This window comes from Leuresthes tenuis, unplaced genomic scaffold (assembly GCF_036924035.1).
Source record: "Leuresthes tenuis unplaced genomic scaffold, fLeuTen1.0.hap1 SCAF_24, whole genome shotgun sequence".
Lineage (NCBI taxonomy): Eukaryota > Metazoa > Chordata > Actinopteri > Atheriniformes > Atherinopsidae > Leuresthes > Leuresthes tenuis.
In genome coordinates, this window is record NW_027325378.1 from 1,659,378 (window position 1) to 1,684,662 (window position 25,285).

The 25,285-nt window shown below is 44.7% G+C and overlaps 1 protein-coding gene across 2 annotated transcripts in view; it reads right to left on the bottom strand.

The window, feature by feature from the left end:
• lyrm4 (LYR motif containing 4) overlaps positions 1-25,285 on the bottom strand; it is a 48,567-nt gene that overhangs the window by 15,531 nt on the left and 7,751 nt on the right. For both annotated transcript variants that reach the window (XR_011910232.1, XM_072379030.1), the window contains exon 2: positions 16,492-16,612. Coding sequence is in view for 1 of the 2 variants with exons in the window: in XM_072379030.1 (XP_072235131.1) it covers positions 16,492-16,612 (121 nt within the window). In the remaining variant the exon portion in view is untranslated. The remainder of the gene's footprint in view (positions 1-16,491; positions 16,613-25,285) is intronic.

Genomic DNA, 25,285 nt, shown 5'->3' on the forward strand with positions numbered 1-25,285 from the left:
GCTGCAGACAAACTCCTGAACCGATCCAGACACGAAGCCACAGCAGAAACTGACACTGCAGTTGTGCTCACACACACACACATATCGTAGCTTTCAGTACTGCAACAAGAACCTCCCTCTGCTCTTCCTGTTGAGATCCACACACCCTGAAAAAACGACCAATGGGACGTCTTCGTTTACACGCCCCTCTGTTACTGTGTTTCTGACCTTGGAAATCCCCTTTACCGAGCTTCCCACCCACCAGCTTTAAGTTTAAGCTCATCTGCCGTCGTCTTAATTGGCTGCAATAACTTATAAAACCCCGCCCACTCGACAGCCTTCCAACCAATTAGCAGGAGACCTTGCATCAACCAATCACAGCGTGATTAAAGGACTAATTAAATGTGATTAAGCTGTGACATCAAGGCTAAATCCGGAGGCAAATGGACACACAAAGACTCACACGTACACAAAGCCGAACAGTAATGAGGATTTCTTTGAAAAGCTGCCGTTTCTTAACATTAATTCTTTTCAGTGTGAGCGCTCTCTAATTAGGGAGCAGAAGAGATGAAGGCAAACTGTGCGTGGAGTTCCCTCGCCAGCGACTCGACGCCGCTGTGTTTCAGTTCATCGCATCCGGGAGCCAGAAAGAAAGGGAAAAGCAGATGAAAGGACGAGGAGGAAGAGGAGCAAGCAGGAGGAAGGATGGTTAGAAACTGTTACGCATCCATTGTTCTCTTCATTTTCTTCCTCCTCTTCCCTTTTTGCTCTTTTATTTTATCCACTCTGTTCGTCACATCCAGGAAGAATTTAAAAAATAAAACTTTTAAAGCCCCCACCACATCTTTTACTTTGAAGGCCGGCATCCTTCAGAGTTTTTGAGATATTCAGGAAGCTGCAGATTTCACCTGGTAATGAGTTGTGCAGCTCAGAAAATGACTCCTTTATTTGGAAATGTTTCTGATTTCAGATCCTGATATCAGCTCAGTCTCACCTGCATATAAACTTATCATATTAAGAATAATTAGAAATGCTATCAATGAGCAGTTAAAACAAGCACAAGTGGAACACCAAATATTCACCTTATCGAGAAATGACAGAAACTAACGAAGCTGCAACTTCAGATCCACTGAGTTTTTAACCTTAAACAGATGTGATGACCCACAGGAAAAGAACAGCATCAGATTCAACTAAATACAAAAAACACGGACTGATAAACCTTCCCTAAATCTCCATATTTATCATGTATAAAATGCACATACAGGACTGTACAAAACTCCAGTTCAGCCTCATTCCTGAAACCTTTAAAGTGTCCTGATCAACAGTTTTTCACAGTTTTTCTTTGGACATTTTCTGCTTTTTCCCTCATCTTCAGTCCTTGTTCCTGAGCATTTTCAGTGTTTTTTCTTTGTTCAGCCACTTAACTCTGACCTTTGAACCCTTCAGGCAGAAAAAAGGCTCCTAACTCAAGGGATGAACCAGTGTTGTGTCGACACAGAACAGACAACTTAGCAAAGAAGCCGTTTTAAACTGGATCTTTAGGCTCTTTGTTACCAGCAGCCTGTCACAAAGACACATCATTTGTTCCCATTTCTTTAGCTGCATCTATGAAAAACAGCAAAGAAAACACAGTTTGACAGACAGAAAATAGGATTTCTGCAGCAACAAGGTGATTCCCAAAGAGCTATTAGCTGAAAACTTGGCATATCTCAGCATGGTGTGCAGTGTGTCCTTAAAACATTTGAGGAAACTGGACAAGTGGAGGACAAAAGAAGAAGTGTCAGGCCTAAAAAACTATCTCCAGCAGATGAACAGGATCTGAAAGTGATGTCCTTAAGAAAGAGGAAAAAATCCAGCTGTGACCTGACAGGACCTGAGAGATGCATCTGGACCTTCAGCTGATCCATCTACTGTTGGCCCAAGCCTCATCAGAAATGGTCTCCATGGAAGGGTGGCTGTCAAGAAGCCGTTCTTAAGGAAGGGAAACAGGGAGAAAAGGCTGAGCTGTGCCAAATGACACAAGAAGTGGACTGAAAATCAGTGGCAACAGGTCTTATGGAGGGATGAATCCTCCCCAGAGCCCGGACCTCAACATTATTGAAGCAGTGTGGGATCATCTGACAGAGAACGGAACAAAAGGCAGCCCACATCCAAAGAAGAGCTTTGGGATGTCCTTCAAGAAGCCTGGAGAACTGGAAATATGTAAAGAAATGAGGGATTAATGGTTGTGGACAGTACAGCAAACATTTAAAAGCCACCTTGGACATTCAATACATGGTTTATTTTCTATGATCCGTCTTGTAAAACATAACCTGGACAGATGTTTGTAGTCCAATAAAGAAGAAAACGTAAACCGATGATGAAAAATTATAAAAAGATGTTGAAAACTCATCGACCAATCATCTGCCTTCTAGCATTCTGAATATTAAAGTTAATGTACAATGTGGGCGGGGCCTAAATCAGCCCACTGCAGCCGACCAATCAGAACAGAGTGAGCTTCATTAGAGGAGGGGCATGCAGAAGCAAACAGCCTCCCTCCAGCTATGATATGGATCATTAACCTCTCCATAATACAGATGCTTGTCACTGTTGAGCTGAAGCAATCAGGGTCCACGATAACCTTTGCATTCAGAACAGAAATCCAATAGAGAGAGAGAGGGAAAAGGATCAGATAATGGATAAAAGGTCAATAAAACGCATTTCAAATGACTGAACACGCGTTAATAATTTAGTTTCTAATTGAAGAAATATACTCTCTACTAGCCAAAGATGCTGTGAGAGCTGCTGCCATCAGGTTTCAGTGTCAGCAGACTCCACGAAAACACAGAAAAACACTCGCACATATAAATACTGAGGAAAATGAGAAGCACTCCTTCTGAGAGAAGCGAATCAATAGACCAGCCTGAAATGTGCTGAAGAGCCGAGGAGGAAACCGAGTGGAACAAACTGAGGGAAGTCCAGCAAAACCAACAGCCAGAGTGACTCATAACCAGAGGAGATGAGTTCTTCAGAGGCCATCGATCCACAGGTTCGTGCACGAGCTCGACTAACTAAGGAGAATCAAGTCCTGACTGTAAGGGGGCATGAAAAGGTGAAAAAGAATAAATAAGAAGGAGATCGGTCCGAGGTCAGGAGATGCATTTTACTTAAATTAAACTTAACATCCCCTCACAGCAACAGGCTGACAAAGCACCAGAAACAACCACATGATCTTTCACTTTGTGAAGCTTTAATAAAAGTCACTGAATAATCATCATCTAACCCATAGGTGTCAAACTCTGGCCCGCAGTGTAATTATATTTGGCCCGCGAGGCAATTTCAAATGAATATTAGAGCTGGCCCGCCAGTATCATACGGCGGCAGCGCTGTAACCCCCATTCACCGCTTATACTACAAGTCCCATAATGCTTTGCTGTTGTTTTGGCGCCTCAATTAGAACAGAGGCAGATACGCCCCTCCTCTGTGTCAGTAGCATCTATGCTAGCAGTCTTCTTGTGCCCCCCGCCTCTCCCCCAGACCTCAAACCACAGCTGTCACTGTTACCTACCAAAAAATGGCCAAAAGAAAGGCAGAAAATAGAACTTTTCTGGACAGGTGGGAGACAGAATATCTGTTTATGTAAAAGACAGACCTGTTTGTGTTGTTTGTGGAGACAACGCGTCAGTAACTAAGGAGTAACTAAGGGGTAACTAAGGGGTAACTAAGGAGTAACTAAAGAGTAACTAAAGAGTAACTAAGGAGTAACTAAAGAGTAACTAAAGAGTAACTAAAGAGTAACTAAAGAGTAACTAAGGAGTAACTAAGGAGTAACTAAGGAGTAACTAAAGAGTAACTAAAGAGTAACTAAGGAGTAACTAAAGAGTAACTAAAGAGTAACTAAAGAGTAACTAAAGAGTAACTAAAGAGTAACTAAGGAGTAACTAAGGAGTAACTAAGGAGTAACTAAGGATATAATATTAGCCTACACTATGAAACGAAACACCAGGACAAATATAAGGACCTGGACACAGCTCAAAGGAGCCAGAAAGTAAAGGAGATGAAAAGAGGTTTATGTTATTTTATTTTCACATTTATTAGCCTGTGTAAGAAGCTAATTTTGACATAAATCAGAAGGCTGCAAACAGAAAGGAGGCATTCAATTTTTATTTTAATCTAATTTAATATGCCATTGATATGTTTTTATTATTATTATTATTGTTATTATTATTAATTTTGCACCCCTGGACTTTAAAGTTATATAAGCCTTGCTTGTTCAGTATTCATTGTTAAATCAAAACTTGTTGGGTTCCATATTAAAAGGTTCATTTGTTCAACCTTGGCCACTGTGTATTTGAGTTTGACCCCCCTGATCTAACCCATCTATACTTTTACCATTTCTCAGTGAAATAATGAATTAATAGCATCACTTTAGCAGGTCTAACACAGAATATCTGAACGTGATCTTAAGCCGAGCCTTTGGGTGTATAAACTGCCCACCGAAAGCTCAAAAGCATGAGATCTCTTCCTCCTGATGAGACTCACTTTCCTTCCACCTCCACTGCTACCTCCTCGTTTCTCCTCCATCCCCATCACCTCATCCTGCTTCCAACGGCTCTCCTCACATCCCGTTGCCCTCTGCAGTCAATGCATTTCATCATGCAGTGTGTGTGTGGAGGAGGAAGAAGAAGCATTGCATCAGTCCCACATTTCTAAGAATAGCAGGAAAACAAACAATGCACCAGAGAAGAAGGCGCAGGACGTACTGTACGAAGACCGCAGAAGCTGCACGATCCTCCTGAAATGTGATGCTAAATCTATCACATCAGCTGGAGAAACCAACGCTTTAGTTGTCTTTAGTTCATCGGTCAATACCTCCAAACTACAGGTGCTTTCCCCCTGAAACTCACAGCACAGGCCTGGATAACCCTGCAGCCTGCTCCTGGACTCAAACAGCACATCTCTTCTGCATTTTGACCCCGAATACTTGACATACGATTTCATAATGTGCTATTTTTAAGGCTGCACTGAGCAGCTCTGCATGAGAGAACAAGAGCATGAATATTTGAGGGCTTTTGTAGTCAGAAATCAATACTTAAGTTCATTTTTTAAAGCTCGAGGGGCTGGTAATGATGGAGGACGAGAGGGGAGCAAAGAGATGAGATGGGAGGAAGATCCGAGGCTGCACAGTCCGGATCTCCCCGACTGGTTCAGAAACAATCGGAGACTTCGCTCCTGCTGAGAGAGCAGGAATTAGCTTCTAAACTCTTGGTTCCAGTCGCGGTCTCTTCTGAAAGGCAACGCGTTCAGAGTTTCCAGCTGAAACTTCAGGCTCAGTCTGAACTTCTGCATCCTCTGCTGACGGATCACAGCCTTCCAAAGCAAAGCTGTGGGTCGGCTCAGAGTCAGAGGTTGTGCTTTCACTTCATGGCCTTCATGGTTCTCAGCTGCAGCCCAGAGATCTCAGCAGAGGGGAACCGGTCCGGTTACTAGCACTTGGTAACCAGCTCACGGTAATCCTCAGAGCCTGCATAAGGGCAGCTGGACGACTTCTTCTCGGTTTCACTTCTCACCCAAAAGGTTTCTTCAGTTCTGAACTAGTTGGTGGAGAGTCTCTCCTTATAGGCCTCACTGGGTCACCTGACCAGCGTGTAGGTCGCTGAAGACAACCTAACATGTGCTCCCAAGAACAGAAAAGGGGGATTTTTACATAAATGTCACCTTTATCTGACCATTTTATTAGCTTATCTGACACCTTGATGCAGCTCCCAGTCAGTTAAACCAGTTTAAACGAAAGAAAAAATACTTTTATCATCCTCAGGGGAAACTATACGGCTGTTATCCAACTGTTGGACAGTGTCCAGATCCTTTTATAGAGCATGGGATGATGCTGCAGCAGGAATTCTATGTTAAACCTACAAATTTAGGAAAATCCTACTTTCATGTGGACTTAATGAATGTTTGTGGATGAAGACCAGTTAAAGCCGGTTTGTGCTTCCAGTAAAAAGCCTGAAGAAGAAGCTCCATGTTGGGTTTTCAGAGCCAGAAGTTTCACGGGATCATTTGAATATTTTGGTTGTTTTTGAGATTTTTTCCCCTGTTTATGCATCCAAAGGTCAAATCCAACAGCAGGTGAAGTTTAAACACCCTTCGGACTTGGTGCTGCTGGCTCAGGAGAAAAGTCTTAACATGGAAATGTTGCTCAGGTGATAAAACGCATCTTTGGTCTCAGATTTCAAGTGAGAAATGTGTTTGGGTTCATCCAAAGCTTGAGAATCGGTTAAAAACCTGCAGATGAGCTGATGAGACCAAAGAGGCGGCGCATCGTTGCAGCTAGAATTAAGAAGCCATGTCGGAGGTTTGTTGTTCCACCTCCCTCTGCTCTGTGCAACGTTTTAAAAAGAGGAAGACGAGCTCTTATCCACCTGAGTTTCAGGTAACGGTTTCAGCTCCGATCCTGGAAGGTGGAAAGGACTTAGGATCCGGCTCGAAGGACCAATATGTGAGAAAAATTCTCTCAAAATTAGACTCAGAGTCGCTGGAAACGATTCACACAAAACATTTATTTCTTGCAAGAAAGAGAGAAGTCGGCACAACCTGTCAGGAAGCTGCTCAGAGTTGTCTGACTAACAAAATGGTGCTATTTATATTGTTTATGCTTGCTGGCCACACAATCTTATGGAAAAAAGGCATTTAATGTTATGGGAAGACGAGTTCAGACAGTCAAAACACTTTTGCTTGCTACATAGTATTATGAGAAGTAAAAGACAGGAGGAGGCCTCCCCCCCCCCCCATCACAGAAACTCTTATTCTTGCAGCTTTTCTCATAGTATAACTCTATATATAATTTTTCTAACATTCCTGCAGCACGAAGGCAAACGCCGTGTCTGCGTGTGAGCGGCTAAAGCTGGGAAAAGCTACCAGAACCCGCGGGCAGCGGGGCGTAAAAGCAGCGATAAAGGTGTTGGATTTCTGAGGGATGCAGGAGGGAGACTGGGGAAAAGAGAGAAGAGTGGGGGGGTGACGCAGGCTTTCATGCAGCGTGCTGCCCTACTTTTCACTTCAGCTGCTGTCTGGTTCAGGCTTTCCCAAAGTCTGATCTCCCCAGACGGAGCTGGAACTGCGTCAGAGGAGAAGACAGTTTGCATCAGCTGCACATTGTGGCTTCATTGCTGGTCTTCCTGGAGGCTGTTTAATCACAGAAAGCAGCGGCTTTTTACCGTAGAGTGCAGCAGGTTTAACAGGTTTATCCTCAGAGTTCTGTCTCCTGCATGCTGAACAGCAGCAGTTAATGGCTGGTTCTGGATGCAGCGTCATCAAAGATCCTTCCGGGTCACACACATCTGAAATCTGAACACGCACTCCGTTAAAGTGTCGGTTTCCAGAATATCACGAGCTCTGATTTCTACTACAAGCGCATGGCCGTGAATCTGCTTCGAAAACAGAACAACGGTCCAAATTTCTGCAGAACTGAAGGCTCATCAGCTGGTTTCTGCAGCGAAATATTCCAGAGGGAGTTCAAAGTTGAAGCAACGCCGTGTTGAGCGTCGGTTAGCCGCGGCTGTAACGTTTGGCTTGTTTTTCATGCAGAGAGCTGAAACATTGACTTTTCCTGCACAGACTTTAGGACTAAACTGTAAAATAAGGTTTCATTTAGGGCTTCGGGATGAGGAACACAAATAAAACTCTTCTTCTCTCCACTAAACTAACAACAAATGACTGATTCAAAGAGGTTTTTGCTACAATTTTAACAAGAAAATGCGAAAAGATCAAAGTTGTTTTCTTCCTTCTTGGAATAATTTATTGAATTTCCAGGACAAAACGCTTGAATATGAAAAACAATGTCCCAATATCCAGGAACTAAATCTGACACCATCAAATTCACTCTAAAACAGAAATAAAAGCTCCTCCGCTTGCTAAGAACAGTATGTTAAAGAGATCATTTCCCATGATGCATCACTTCAACACACATCTAAACCACTGAAACAAAGCCCTCCAGAGCAGGAAGAAGAAACATTTAATCGTGTGTCTGGTAATGAGCTTCACCTTTACAGAAGAAACCACCAAGTTTAGCAAATATTCATGTGTGTGTCTGGAAGCTGCTCGCTGTGAAAGTCCAGCAGAGATCTCATTTCCCGTTTACCGAGGCTCTTACCTACACAACCTGAGAGCATCTTCCCACCCAAAGGGAACTAAAAGCTAATGGTGTCAGTGAGACACAAACGCCTCCACACAGCTGCACATATGGATAACTCCCACCATCTTTCAGCTCTTTCATATAGATATGAGAACAAACTCTTTGTGTGCTTTCTGAACTCTGAGACCAGAGATGTGATTCAGTCCATTGCGGCTCTCGGGGGGGGGGGGGGGGGGGGCAAGGTGTAATTCACCTCACAATGTGACATTTCATCTAAATCGAAGCAAAGGTTTGACACGGCGGTGACATTAAGCAGCAGTAATCTATGAGTAATGGCTCCTCCGAGGCCGCAACAACACACACGTGCACACTCACAAGATGATGAAGTGAAGCCATAACATTAACAAGTCCAACAAGCCAAGGATTCCTCTTACTGGAAGTGTGTGAATCCAGTTCAAGTGGAGTACACCTGGTTCAATATTACCAGTATTAATGAGATCCAGGTACCGTAATGCTACTTCAGCCTTCGCTGTGTGGAGTCACAACTGAGGTCAGGACCAACAAGGACCAACAGAGACCAACAACAACCAACAACGATCTACATGGACCAACAACGACCTACAAGGACCAACAACGACCAACAAGGACCAACAACGACCTACAAGGACCAACAGAGACCAACATGGACCAACAACGACCTACAAGGACCAACAACGACCAACAAGGACCAACAACGACCTACAAGGACCAACAGAGACCAACATGGACCAACAACGACCTACAAGGACCAACAACGACCAACAAGGACCAACAACGACCTACAAGGACCAACGAGGACCAACAACGACCTACGAGGACCAACAACGACCTACATGGACCAACAACGACCTACATGGACCAACAACGACCTACAAGGACCAACAACGACCTACATGGACCAACAACGACCTACATGGACCAACAACGACCTACAAGGACCAACAACGACCTACAAGGACCAACATGGACCTACAAGGACCAACATGGACCAACAACGACCTACAAGGACCAACATGGACCTACAAGGACCAACATGGACCAACAACAACCAACAAGGACCAACAGAGACCAACAACAACCAACAAGGGCCAACAACGACCTACAAGGACCAACAACGACCTACAAGGACCAACAACGACCTACAAGGACCAACAACGACCTACAAGGACCTACAAGGACCAACAACAACCAACAAGGACCAACAACAACCAACAAGGACCAACAACAACCTACAAGGACCAACAACGACCTACAAGGACCAACATGGACCAACAAGGACCTACAAGGACCAACAACGACCTACATGGACCAACAACGACCTACAAGGACCAACAACGACCTACATGGACCAACAACGACCTACATGGACCAACAACGACCTACAAGGACCAACAACAACCAACAAGGGCCAACAACGACCTACAAGGACCAACAACGACCTACAAGGACCAACAACGACCTACAAGGACCAACAACGACCTACAAGGACCAACAACGACCTACAAGGACCAACATGGACCTACAAGGACCAACATGGACCAACAACGACCTACAAGGACCTACAAGGACCAACAACAACCAACAAGGACCAACAACAACCAACAACAACCTACAAGGGCCAACAACGACCTACAAGGACCAACATGGACCAACATGGACCAACAACGACCTACATGGACCAACAACGACCTACAAGGACCAACAACGACCTACAAGGACCAACAACGACCTACAAGGACCTACAAGGACCAACAACAACCAACAAGGACCAACAACAACCAACAACAACCTACAAGGGCCAACAACGACCTACAAGGACCAACATGGACCAACATGGACCAACAACGACCTACATGGACCAACAACGACCTACAAGGACCAACAACGACCTACAAGGACCAACAACGACCTACAAGGGCCAACAACGACCTACAAGGGCCAACAACGACCTACAAGGACCAACAACGACCTACATGGACCAACAACGACCTACATGGACCAACAACGACCTACAAGGACCAACATGGACCTACAAGGACCAACATGGACCTACAAGGACCAACATGGACCTACAAGGACCAACATGGACCAACAACGACCTACAAGGACCTACAAGGACCAACAACAACCAACAAGGACCAACAACAACCAACAACAACCTACAAGGGCCAACAACGACCTACAAGGACCAACATGGACCAACATGGACCAACAACGACCTACATGGACCAACAACGACCTACAAGGACCAACAACGACCTACAAGGACCAACAACGACCTACAAGGGCCAACAACGACCTACAAGGACCAACAACGACCTACATGGACCAACAACGACCTACATGGACCAACAACGACCTACAAGGACCAACATGGACCTACAAGGACCAACATGGACCTACAAGGACCAACATGGACCAACAACGACCTACAAGGACCAACAACAACCAACAAGGACCAACAACAACCAACAACAACCTACAAGGGCCAACAACGACCTACAAGGACCAACATGGACCAACATGGACCAACATGGACCAACATGGACCAACATGGACCAACAAGGACCAACAAGGACCTACAAGGACCAACAACGACCAACAACGACCTACATGGACCAACAACGACCTACAAGGACCAACAACGACCTACAAGGACCAACAACGACCTACAAGGACCAACAACGACCTACAAGGACCAACAACGACCTACAAGGACCAACATGGACCTACAAGGACCAACATGGACCAACAACGACCTACAAGGACCTACAAGGACCAACAACAACCAACAAGGACCAACAACAACCAACAACAACCTACAAGGGCCAACAACGACCTACAAGGACCAACAACGACCTACATGGACCAACAACGACCTACATGGACCAACAACGACCTACATGGACCAACAACGACCTACATGGACCAACAACGACCTACAAGGACCAACAACGACCTACAAGGACCAACATGGACCTACAAGGACCAACATGGACCTACAAGGACCAACATGGACCTACAAGGACCTACAAGGACCTACAAGGACCAACAACAACCAACAAGGACCAACAACAACCAACAACAACCTACAAGGGCCAACAACGACCTACAAGGACCAACATGGACCAACATGGACCAACATGGACCAACATGGACCAACAAGGACCTACAAGGACCAACAACGACCAACAACGACCTACATGGACCAACAACGACCTACATGGACCAACAACGACCTACATGGACCAACAACGACCTACAAGGACCAACAACAACCAACAAGGACCAACAACGACCAACAACGACCTACAAGGACCAACAACGACCTACAAGGACCAACAAGGACCAACAACGACCTACAAGGACCAACAAGGAACAGATTCTGGTCCTAGGACGGTGCTGGAGAGTTGAGGTGGTTCACCTGTGGAACCCACATCATTACCTCACTGTATGGGCCCTGGTGTAAGCAGAGGTTAATCAGAGACCAACAAAGAGTTGCTGCTGATCTGGTCTGATCTGTTGGTTGGCTTGGGAATGTCTTGGTACTCCTGCAGAAGAGCTGGAGGAGGTCTGGGGACCTTAGAATAGACCCGATAGATGGTTGGATGGACTGAGGTTTGGTTGCAGATCCCACAAACTGTTGAAGAATGTTTTCACGCAGGCAGCAGAGTCCATGCGCCATTTAAACACTGTTCAGATGTAGCTGTGCAAGCTACAGACAATAAATATCGTTCTGGATCCCTGAAACGTCGCCCATTCAGTGCATGTAGATGGGCATCAAATTGTCTGATAGCAGAGAGGTACACAACCCTGATGACTGTGGTACAGGGCAACAACTGCAGCTTCTAAAAGTCAGCTGGAAACATTAAGATATAAAGAAGGCTGAAGTAAATATGTATGCTTTTAAAGGTTAGCTAAAAAGGTTAAACACTCAGCAGAGGAACCACATCTGGAGTTTTAACTGTTTTAACTGGTTCAGGACCAAGCTGCAGTCCATATGGGGTTGAGGGGCTGATAACGGGCGAGATGCAAGGCATCCTCAGCCTGTGAACTAATATTCTGAGTCCAACCGGGATAAAAACAGCTCATTTTATCAGACGTGTTGCATCTGTAACATCAGAGGCTGATGGTTAAGGTGTTAACTGCTGTTATGCTGAGTCACTGTGTTGTCTGATAACAGACAATAAAACAGGAATTAGAGGCTTTATTAGGATTTCAGCTGCATTAAGAGACAGGAGGAGAGAAGCTAGCAGATGTTAGCACAGCTGGATGTTAGCTAGACTGTTCTATAGGCCTGTTATCAGTATCAGGAGGAGGAATTATAGAAAAAATATGTCTTTTTGATCATATTACTCAGCGGCTGAAGATAAAAGCTGGGTCATGATGTAAATATGACTCATTTAAACAGCTGCTGCGACACAGATTTCCCTTTAAAAGGTGAATTTAAAGAGCAAACAGCCAGTTAAAGTTCACACTTTCAGGGTTAAAAACTCACCTCTCCTCACATGCTTTAACTGCTCCAGCTGCATGGCCTAATATTGATTAAGTGAGCTCAGGTAAATCTTCACAGCGCCCTCTGCTGGCCCGCAATGCAAACTACTGCCAGGAGACGTCAGGTGACGTCTCCATCCAGTCATTCAAAAATCTATGAAGCCGCCTCCTCTTCTTCCTCAATACTTCTTCAGTACTTCCTCGTCGTAAACCGTCCTCCCTGAAGTCTGCTTCAGTTTCTCCTCCACAAACAGAGGCTGCAATCCATCATCTTTCCTCTCCAGCTAGCTTAGAGGCGCACACACACACTGAGCTGGGCAGGGACTCAGACACAATTAAGAATAAACTCAACTTTTTAAGCGTATGCACAGTCGGTGATGCAGAGAAACACGCCCACATGCGGCACATTAATTCACACCGAACACCCACGCATGAATACAAACAAACGCATTTACACAACAGAAACAGCCTGCAGCCGGCGAGCTGCAGATCTGAGCTCTTAAACCTCACTCAGCTGCTTTTTTGGAGAGTAACAGCTCATTGTGACCTTGGAAACTACAATTTGAAACACATTTGGTGGAGATATTCCACCTGAAACTCAGCCGAATGAAAGCAGATCCACAGAGAAGAGACAGGAGGTCCTGCTCCCTGATTCTGACCCGCCACAGAAATGACTAACCTCTGCTGGAAAGACAGAATCGTCTTTGGTGTAGTTCCTCTTACTGCCAGAAGGGGGAGACAAACATTCTGCCCTCCAGGTTTAACAAGCACAAACCAAACCATGTTTCCTGTTGAATTTAAGCAACAAACTGGACTTATAAATGTGTTCACATGAAGAGAAAAACTCCTAATTCTGCCGGGCCACAGGAAACGTTAACTGGTGCCAGAGTCCAGAAGGTTTTCATTGATAAAAACTCAATTTTATTAAGATTTCTGAAGAATTTTGCAGCTTTTTTTTCCATTAAATCAGTTTACAGTAGTTAAGACAACAATAATCTTCCAGTAAAACTAATGTGTTGCATTTATAAATCCTTTAGAAATTAAAAAACATAGGATTGGAGCCTTTTTTCAGCTTTTCTCTACGATGGTCACAGCTTTATCTCAGTGGTAGAGCCCTCACGGTCCAGTATGAATAAACAGAACCTTTCTGATGAGGCATCTCATGTTTATCAGGGATTTCTGGGTCTCCCTGTGGGTCTTTGTCATATGATGCTTCCCTGATGGAGCGCCTCCCCCCACCCTGCTCCGTTTCTTATATAACACACAGTATAGATCCTTACACACCGGGGAGGAAACCTAAAGCTGCAGCACATAAAACAGACTCGAGCAGAGGTGAGTATGGATTTTTCCAGGAGCTTCAACGAGGAGCAGATTCCTCCTGTGATGCATTTAATCTGAATCAGTGGATGCAGAAAGGAGGGAAAACACAGAAAATCCGAGACAACTAGTTCAAAGTTACTCATATTTAACATGTGTTCACTGAAGTAAAGCTGAGACAAAACACAGAAGCAGTGAGTGAGAAACTAAGTGAACCCCGTGCTTGACAGCTGGTATGAGGTGTTTGTGCTGATATGCTGTGTTTGGTTTCCTCCAAACGTGCTGCTGTGCATTAGGACCAAACATCTCCACTTTGCTCTGGTCTGTCCAAAGGACATTGTTCCAGAAGTCTTGAGCTTTGTTCAGATGCAGCTTTGCAAACCTAAGCTGTGCTGCCATGTTCTTTTTAGAGAGAAGAGGCTTTCTCCTGCAGCCCTTCCAAACAAGCCATCCTTGTTCAGTCTTTTTCTAACTGTGCTGTCATGACCTTTAACCTTTAACATGCTAACTGAGGCCTGTAGAGTCTGAGATGTAGCTCTGGGCTTTTTCATGACCTTTAACCTTTAGCATGCTAACTGAGGCCTGTAGAGTCTGAGATGTAGCTCTGGGCTTTTTCACCTTGGGGTGACCTTTAACCTTTAGCATGCTAACTGAGGCCTGGAGAGTCTGAGATGTAGCTCTGGGCTTTTTCATGACCTTTAACCTTTAGCATGCTAACTGAGGCCTGTAGAGTCTGAGATGTAGCTCTGGGCTTTTTCACCTTGGGGTGACCTTTAACCTTTAGCATGCTAACTGAGGCCTGGAGAGTCTGAGATGTAGCTCTGGGCTTTTTCACCTTGGGGTGACCTTTAACCTTTAACATGCTAACTGAGGCCTGTAGAGTCTGAGATGTAGCTCTGGGCTTTTTCACCTTGGGGTGACCTTTAACCTTTAACATGCTAACTGAGGCCTGTAGAGTCTGAGATGTAGCTCTGGGCTTTTTCACCTTGGGGTGAACTTTAACCTTTAACATGCTAACTGAGGCCTGTAGAGTCTGAGATGTAGCTCTGGGCTTTTTCACCTTGGGGTGACCTTTAACCTTTAACATGCTAACTGAGGCCTGTAGAGTCTGAGATGTAGCTCTGGGCTTTTTCACCTTGGGGTGACCTTTAACCTTTAACATGCTAACTGAGGCCTGTAGAGTCTGAGATGTAGCTCTGGGCTTTTTCACCTTGGGGTGACCTTTAACCTTTAGCATGCTAACTGAGGCCTGGAGAGTCTGAGATGTAGCTCTGGGCTTTTTCACCTTGGAGTGACCTTTAACCTTTAACATGCTAACTGAGGCCTGTAGAGTCTGAGATGTAGCTCTGGGCTTTTTCACCTTGGGGTGACCTTTAACCTTTAACATGCTAACTGAGGCCTGTAGAGTCTGAGATGTAGCTCTGGGCTTTTTCACCTTGGGGTGACCTTTAACCTTTAACATGCTAACTGAGGCCTGTAGAGTCTGAGATGTAGCTCTGGGCTTCTTCGCCTTGGGGTGACCTTTAACCTTTAACATGCTAACTGAGGCCTGTAGAGTCTGAGATGTAGCTCTGGGCTTCTTCACCTTGGGGTGAACTTGCTGGGACGTCCACTCCTGGGAAGATTGACAGCTGTCCTGAATGTTTTCCACTTGTGAATAATCTTTCTCTCTGTAGAATAATGGACTCCAGATAGTTTGGAAACGGCCTTATAACCTTACAACTTATATTACTGATGAATTAATTCAGTTTCCCGTTTATCTCCATGATTACACTGTTACCTTCCACCATTAAGATCAGTATATTCAGTATTCTTTATCGCATGTAACTGCATTTCTGAGTAATTCCTATGAAGTAAAACTGGTTTTGTTTTCCTGATGCCTGGTTATTGTTTTACGAGCTCAACACTCTGCATAAAGTCCTTCTATCGCAGCCGCTATAATGATTTTGTCCACAAATGTCAGAATGTAAATTTGGTTGTTAAACTCAACCTCAACAAACTCAGAGGAGACAGCTGACAGTTTGTCAGTTCATCAGTGTGTGTTTGAGTGCAGCCCACGAATCTAAAATGTCAAAAGAGACAGCAGAGATGCAACCCTGAGGTTCCCTCCTCTCCCCGACTGCAGCTCCTGTCCAACCCGCACCGTAAACCAGCTCCACTTTGGACCAAGAAGCTACAAACCTTCTCCAGAAACCTCATGTAAACTGGATCAAACTCCAGGGAATCTCAGGAAATTCCAGACTGTAAATGTTTGTCATGTGACCACAGCCGGACACATTCAAATGCAGAATCTCAATCCCCCCCTGGGACTGGCTGCTGATGCATTGTGGGAACAAAGTGACCATCAGTGGGGTGATTAACCAGGTGCATGTGTGCACGGCAGGTGTTCGGGCGCCACACAGGTGTTCATCTGCATACCAGTGAACCTGGTTACCTGGGAGCAGCCAGCAGGGAGCATGTGTATTTGTGCATCTGACCCTCATTAGGCGGTTTGAGGGTTCAGGTCGGGTCCAAACACAGATAGAATCACAGGTGTGTGTGTGTCACACCTGTCTCTGTATCAGCGCCAGTGTCTGCTGTCCCTCCTCCATCAGTCGCTCCACAGTTTTCTGGTCTCCTACTTTCCTGTTGGCCCTGAAGGCATCACGCACACGCCGCATTGCATAGGTCCTGCAACACACACACACAAACACATTAAGTTCTATTCCATCCATTAAAAGACAATAAAAATAGCAATATGAGCAGAAAAGAAAAAAACGGAGGCTCATAAAAACAGTAAATATGTGCAGCAGAGACTCGGAGGCCCTCCGAGGGCCGCCAGAGGAGGGAAACAAGGAAAACAAACAAAGAGACAAATCACTGCACAACGAACCTCAGGGCGGCACAATAAAAACCAACAACAAAAGAAGAAGGTGGGCGCTCACTCGTTAGGCCAAAAACACCCACACTGTGGCTCAAACTCATCGACTCGGTGCTTTTTCAACCAGCTGTGGCTCAAACTCATCGACTCGGTGCTTTTTCAACCAGCTGTGGCTCAAACTCACCGACTCGGTGCTTTTTCAACCAGCTGTGGCTCAAACTCATCGACTCGGTGCTTTTTCAACCAGCTGTGGCTCAAACTCACCGACTCGGTGCTTTTTCAACCAGCTGTGGCTCAAACTCATCGACTCGGTGCTTTTTCAACCAGCTGTGGCTCAAACTCATCGACTCGGTGCTTTTTCAACCAGCTGTGGCTCAAACTCACCGACTCTGTGCTTTTTCAACCAGCTGTGGCTCAAACTCAGCGACTCTGTGCTTTTTCAACCAGCTGTGGCTCAAACTCATCGACTCGGTGCGTTTTCAACCAGCTGTGGCTCAAACTCATCGACTCGGTGCTTTTTCAACCAGCTGTGGCTCAAACTCATCGACTCGGTGCTTTTTCAACCAGCTGTGGCTCAAACCCATCGACTCGGTGCTTTTCAACCAGCTGTGGCTCAAACTCACCGACTCGGTGCTTTTTCAACCAGCTGTGGCTCAAACTCATCGACTCGGTGCTTTTTCAACCAGCTGTGGCTCAAACTCACCGACTCGGTGCTTTTTCAACCAGCTGTGGCTCAAACTCATCGACTCGGTGCTTTTTCAACCAGCTGTGGCTCAAACTCATCGACTCGGTGCTTTTTCAACCAGCTGTGGCTCAAACTCATCGACTCGGTGCTTTTTCAACCAGCTGTGGCTCAAACTCATCGACTCGGTGCTTTTTCAACCAGCTGTGGCTCAAACTCACCGACTCGGTGCTTTTTCAACCAGCTGTGGCTCAAACTCACCGACTCGGTGCTTTTTCAACCAGCTGTGGCTCAAACTCATCGACTCGGTGCTTTTTCAACCAGCTGTGGCTCAAACTCACCGACTCGGTGCTTTTTCAACCAGCTGTGGCTCAAACTCACCGACTCGGTGCTTTTTCAACCAGCTGTGGCTCAAACTCATCGACTCGGTGCTTTTTCAACCAGCTGTGGCTCAAACTCACCGACTCGGTGCTTTTTCAACCAGCTGTGGCTCAAACTCACCGACTCGGTGCTTTTTCAACCAGCTGCGGCTCAAACTCACCGACTCGGTGCTTTTTCAACCAGCTGCGGCTCAAACTCACCGACTCGGTGCTTTTTCAACCAGCTGCGGCTCAAACTCCCCGACTCGGTGCTTTTTCAACCAGCTGTGGCTCAAACTCACCGACTCGGTGCTTTTTCAACCAGCTGTGGCTCAAACTCACCGACTCGGTGCTTTTTCAACCAGCTGTGGCTCAAACTCACCGACTCGGTGCTTTTTCAACCAGCTGTGGCTCAAACTCATCGACTCGGTGCTTTTTCAACCAGCTGCGGCTCAAACTCATCGACTCGGTGCTTTTTCAACCAGCTGTGGCTCAAACTCATCGACTCGGTGCTTTTTCAACCCCACAAATTAGTTAGCAAGGACCAGTATTCCCTCACCAGTGCAACCAGTGAACATCCTCAACTTTAACCAGTTAACCCGTCAGCATTCTGATCCTCAGGTCACTGCTATGGTAGAAATAGACCTGGACTACTTAACTAGAAAGACAATTTAGCATTTTGTCTGTCACTAGTGCAACCGGTAAATACTTAACTAGTTAACCAGTGAGGTCAAAAAGGTTTAACCAGTTTGACTACTGACAATTTGAGGTTCTACTAGTTCAACTCGTAATTATTTTGTAATCACGAGTTGATTAGATGAATCAAAAAGTCTCACACTAGTGTCAGAGTTAACTAGTACTAAGTAGTTCACTAGCACAGACTAAATAGACCAACTAGTTAACTTATTAAGATTTTTCATCTGACTAGTTAACATGTAACTTTGAACCACAAGTTTACTAGTTGCAGTTCCTCAGGGCAACGTGTTAACTAGTTGAAATATGCAAATTAAGTGGGCGGGAAAAAGACAAAATCCTGAGTTCTGATTCGTTGACATTCTTCATTCTGAACTAAAGAGCCAATAGGAAGCGGCTTTCATCCTCAATAGCATTTGGTGTAACTTGTACACATTTTAGCTTCCACGAGTACAACTTCTAACATGTTTAGCCTCTTAGTTAACTAGTGAGGTCAAAAAGGCTAACTGGGTGATTCTCACGAAACTGTCCTAACTTTTGCAAAAACAAATTTAGGTCAATTTTGCTATTTTTTCCCCTCTTATTAGTATTAAGCAGGGTCTCAATTAACTGGCTCAATTAAAATTAGTGATCAATACACGTGTTTTGTGTTTTGTTACGGTAATGACCTCAAATGGCATTCATACACAGAGGCCAGTAGGCTATATGGTCCAATCGTTTTCACTGTTTATCATGCAAGGCTACATTAGAATTACTGAATGATTAGGTTGTCTTAGGTAATGAGAAATTAAGCTCGACTTTACAATAAAACAGTGAATCTGGTCTTGACACAAGTATATTTCTAATATGGTAATACTTTATCATATTAGAAATACACCAAAAGCGTCCTGAGTGGTTAAATAGTTTAAATAGTGAAGATTTTAGCTTCTTTTAGTTAAACTCGGAAACATTTTAGACCTCAATAGTTGAGCCTAAAGTGTCTCATATTAGTGTAACTAGTGGATTTTTCCAGTCTCAATGGTTAATTAGTGAGGTCAAAGGACACTTTAACTAGTTAACTAGTAAGGAGTGTAAAAGGGCTTAAAACACGATTGTTATTTTGTAGGAAAATTAGAAACTTTCTTGCTGTTCGTCGACAGGAAGCAGGTCCAACCGTGGATCAAAGGAATATTTAACCAAACTCGCCCTAATCCAGGTTTAACTGTGTGAACATTCAAGGATTTAAAACCATATCTAGCTCCTCTGGGAGTTTTCTATCACCGACAGGAGGTTAAAGCTCCCGCTAAAGCCAGCTGTGACATCTGATGGTTTCTGATTTTTAGGAAACTCAGCGGCGGAGCGGTTCTGTTTGGAGAGGGCGAGGCGCCTCGCTACGGCTCCCTGACCGGCGCCGATTGGATTTCCTGCAGCTTCTCATGACCAAACAGACGCAGCGAGAGCTGCAGAGCGAGCCGCGATCAATAAAGCGCTGCTCAGTGTGAGGGATTGTGGTCAACGTTGTGTTAAAGTGTGAGTGGGCGTTATTTGATATTGTTCCAAACCTGTGGAGCTTCGTCTTCCCTCTGAATCACTTCAAAACTCTGATTCTTTTTCCTCTAATGAGTTCAGCTGCAGAAAGATCTCCTGTAAAAGCACTAATTATCTCTACAGAGTCCAGTTTATGAAGCTGCAGCAACACTCATCACTGCGCTGAGTTTAAATGAAACAAAAAGCTTTTTTATCTCAGATTATAAACGGTTTTGAAGCCATTTGAAGCAGATGTGATACTTTGGATGAAGGTTTTCTGACACCCAACCTGCTGCAGATCCCAGGTAAACTTCAACGTTTCCAGCTCATGCTGCAGAGAAACGTGAACAATTTAATGTCAACTAAAGTCACTGAAAGAAAGCAACTTTAATACTTTAGAAGGCCCAACATTATCTACTCACTGAGCAAAAACAGCTTAAAGTGAATCTCTGGTCTGAGCTCCTTTATTCTCCAACACAGCCTGAACCCTCTGAGACAAGCTTTCTGTCATTTCTTTAAGGAGTCTTCAGGAATAGTTCTCCAGGCTTCTTGAAGGACATCCCAAAGCTCTTCTTTGGATGTGGGCTGCCTTTTGTTCCGTTCTCTGTCAGATGATCCCACACTGCTTCAATAATGTTGAGGTCCGGGCTCTGGGGAGGATTCATCCCTCCATAAGACCTGTTGCCACTGATTTTCAGTCCACTTCTTGTGTCATTTGGCACAGCTCAGCCTTTTCTCCCTGTTTCCCTTCCTTAAGAACGGCTTCTTGACAGCCACCCTTCCATGGAGCCCATTTCTGATGAGGCTTGGGCCAACAGTAGATGGATCAGCTGAAGGTCCAGATGCATCTCTCAGGTCCTGTCAGGTCACAGCTGGATTTTTTCCTCTTTCTTAAGGACATCACTTTCAGATCCTGTTCATCTGCTGGAGATAGTTTTTTAGGCCTGACACTTCTTCTTTTGTCCTCCACTTGTCCAGTTTCCTCAAATGTTTTAAGGACTCACTGCACACCATGCTGAGATATGCCAAGTTTTCAGCTAATAGCTCTTTGGGAATCACCTTGTTGCTGCAGAAATCCTATTTTCTGTCTGTCAAACTGTGTTTTCTTTGCTGTTTTTCATAGATGCAGCTAAAGAAATGGGAACAAATGATGTGTCTTTGTGACAGGCTGCTGGTAACAAAGTGCCTAAAGATCCAGTTTAAAATGGCTTCTTTGCTAAGTTGTCTGTTCTGTGTCGACACAACACTGGTTCATCCCTTGAGTTAGGAGCCTTTTTTCTGCCTGAATGCTTCATAGCTCAGAGTTAAGTGGCTGAACAAAGAAAAAACACTGAAAATGCTCAGGAACAAGGACTGAAGATGAGGGAAAAAGCAGAAAATCTCCAAAGAAAAACTGTGAAAAACTGTGAAAGAGCTTCAGAAAGCTGCAGAACTGTTGATCAGGACACTTTAAAGGTTTCAGAAAGCTGCAGAACTGTTGATCAGGACACTTTAAAGGTTACAGAAAGCTGCAGAACTGTTGATCAGGACACTTTAAAGGTTTCAGAAAGCTGCAGAACTGTTGATCAGGACACTTTAAAGGTTTCAGAAAGCTGCAGAACTATTGATCAGGACACTTTAAAGGTTTCAGAAAGCTGCAGAACTATTGATCAGGACACTTTAAATGTTACAGAAAGCTGCAGAACTGTTGATCGGGACACTTTAAAGGTTTCAGAAAGCTGCAGAACTGTTGATCAGGACACTTTAAAGGTTTCAGGAATGAGGCTGATCAGGAGTCTTAAACAGAAGATGTGCAGGGAAATCATTTCTACTTGATCAGTACCAAACATCCACCAAACTGGAGTTTAAAAAAAGCACTGAATGGCTTCACTACTCTGAACAGGACCGCTGGATTCACAGCCAAAAGAAATAAGGAAATCAGAAGAGAGCAATCACAAAACCCTCCAGTTCTTCTGGCAGGAGCTGCTGAAGAGAAAATGATTATTGGTTTGATGGAGTCGGGCCTCATTACAGCTGGCAGAGGAAACTGCAACAGAAACCCATTCATCTTCCCTCTGTCCCCGTGTCTCAGACTCATTTAGGATTTAAGACAGAACCAATAAAGCAGTGATGGATCAGATTTACATGCGGTGCTTAAATCTGACGAGGAGACCGGGTTTAGGACGGTCTGAAGGTCAGAGGATGGCTGGAGGAGGGGGAAGGAAAGTGTGAAAAGGCCAAAGAGCAAAGGAAGGAAAGGAAACAGGAAGGAGGACAAGGAAGCATGAAAGGACAGAGGAGCGTTTGGTATTTAAAGCAACTCTGGAGAAGTTTGTGAACCTATGAAGCTGGTGTTCGATCCCACAAATGTAGGTGCAGCCAAAGAGCAAAAACTACTTAATTCTCTCGAGTTCCTCGCTCTGTTTCACAGAGTTTGGATAGAAAATAGTCCTCTGGGTTCGTCATCGGCCCGATTAAGCATAACGAGTCCCAACGCTGATGAGAAAACATCCGAAAGGTAAGAAAAGAAAAGAGAGCAGGAGAGACTGAGGTGCTTCATGTGACCAGACTTCAGTTTTAATGCCTTAAACAGACACTTCCTTGATTTTTCCAACTATAACCAGGTTTCTGCTCACATTTAGAAGATGTGAATCAGAAAAGGTCAACAATAAAAACGATGTCCTGGCAAACATCAAACAGCACCAGGGTTTCTTTCCTTATTAAATCACATTTCCTGTCCTGTGAAGTTTGATTTCTCATCTGTGGGCGCAGATCGAACCGATCGTGTTCATTATTGGATAAATCTTAGTTTCTCTGGCAGGAGTTAAACTCTGCAGCAGTTTTTATTAACTTTAAACCACTTTAACCACTCTGTGTTCCTCGTTTCTAAGTCGCTTTGGATAAAAGTAAAAATGGATGTCATGTGGGAAGTCAAATCTTTTCTGGGTCACGATGATAAAGCGCTGATCCGGCTCTGTTAAGGAGCCACAGATTTGCTTTAAAGCTTCAGGTTTAGATCAAATCACACAAAAGCCGCGGTGACTTTCAGGTGCAGTCGTCTTTCGGACAACAAGGTGAATCCGAAACTGAACTGAAGCATGAAAAACTGAGTTCCTGTGCAACAGAGGAAGCAGGAGTCCGGCTCCTGAACTCGGACGATAAGGCAGGTCGCTTCACCAACCAGCAGGATCACAGCCGGACGCTCAGAGCAGAAGCCGATTGTGCATCCAGGACAGTTGGAGAGCGACTTAAAACTACACAAATCGAAGGAACTCATCCTGAACTTTATGACACATCGATCCAGTTAAACCAGAAGAATCGCATCCTACATTAAAAACTCTGAATTATAGAGTCAACAACAGTTTAAAGATGATGGAAATGTGCGTTTATTGAAGAAGTTTATCCACGTTTTTCCCCCTGAATGCATCCAGTAACGTTTCTAAGCAAGAAACCCGAAGTCAGCGGCCTGTGCGACCAATCAGGATCAACAGATCCTTAACCAATCAGGATCAGGATCAACAGATCCTTAACCAATCAGGATCAACAGATCCTTAACCAATCAGGATCAACAGATCCTTAACCAATCAGGATCAACAGGTCCTTAACCAATCAGGATCAGGATCAACAGATCCTTAACCAATCAGGATCAGGATCAACAGGTCCTTAACGAATCAGGATCAACAGGTCCTTAACCAATCAGGATCAACAGATCCTTAACCAATCAGGATCAGGATCAACAGATCCTTAACCAATCAGGATCAGGATCAACAGATCCTTAACCAATCAGGATCAGGATCAACAGATCCTTAACCAATCAGGATCAGGATCAACAGGTCCTTAACGAATCAGGATCAGGATCAACAGGTCCTTAACGAATCAGGATCAGGATCAACAGATCCTTAACGAATCAGGATCAGGATCAACAGATCCTTAACCAATCAGGATCGGGATCAACAGGTCCTTAACCAATCAGGATCGGGATCAACAGGTCCTTAACCAATCAGGACCGGGATCAACAGATCCTTAACCAATCAGGATCAGGATCAACAGATCCTTAACCAATCAGGATCAACAGATCCTTAACCAATCAGGATCAACAGATCCTTAACCAATCAGGATCAACAGATCCTTAACCAATCAGGATCAGGATCAACAGATCCTTAACCAATCAGGATCAGGATCAACAGATCCTTAACCAATCAGGATCAGGATCAACAGGTCCTTAACCAATCAGGATCAGGATCAACAGGTCCTTAACCAATCAGGATCAGGATCAACAGGTCCTTAACCAATCAGGATCAGGATCAACAGGTCCTTAACCAATCAGGATCAGGATCAACATATCCAGGTGATCTTATTATCCTTAACGAACCCGAGAAATGGACCCAGGTTTTCAGACTCTGGACATCTATAAACAGTCATTAAAACGATCCGATCGATGATGCAACTCAGACTTATTCTGATCACGTTTCATTCATTTTCCGCCTTTAGTCGTTTTATAAGTTTCACGTGGAAACGAAATCTCAGACGTTAACTGACGCAGATTTTTAAGTTCAATTCATTTTATATTTCAGAGATGATTTGGGTTAAATGTCGGTTCCGAATCTTTAAAAGAACAAACCTCAGACGCCGCTGAGTCATCGCTCTGCGACTCTCACCGTTTACGTCCGTTTTACCGAATCTTTCTCTCCGTTTCCGGCGCGTTTCCATGGTGATACAACTCATCCTGCAGGTGGACAGCGTAACGCAACCCTTTCACAGGAGGGTAAGATGCAGGATTGTCAGTCAGAGCCACAGTTTTCTGTTTAAATGGTGCTTTTTGTTTCCATATTTTCTTACATTTGCACAACAGAAGGTGGAAAAAAGCTGCAAACTGCAGGTGAACAAGGCCGATACCTGGTCAGCTATTCCAGTGAAGGTCTGCTACGTCTTTTCTTTCGGATGTTCTCAGGGCTGCGTTTGTGCTCCTCCGTGAGCCGGAGCTTTTCAGTTTCCCGTCAGCTCATTCAGAGAAAACCGAATCGTGTGAAGCGCTCGACTCTGAAACTTCAGAAGGAATCCTCTCGTGTGATCTTTGGAGGATGAGACGCGAAGGGAGGAGGAGGCGTGGAGGCGAGGAGAGTGAAAGAAACTAGATTTCCACCATCACTTATTCATCAGACGCCTCCCGACTAGCTCCAGTTCACACACTGACTGAGAGGATGAGTTTGAGATGTAGTTTAATGACACCAACCGAATCAGTGTGGTATTTACTGCTGTTCTGG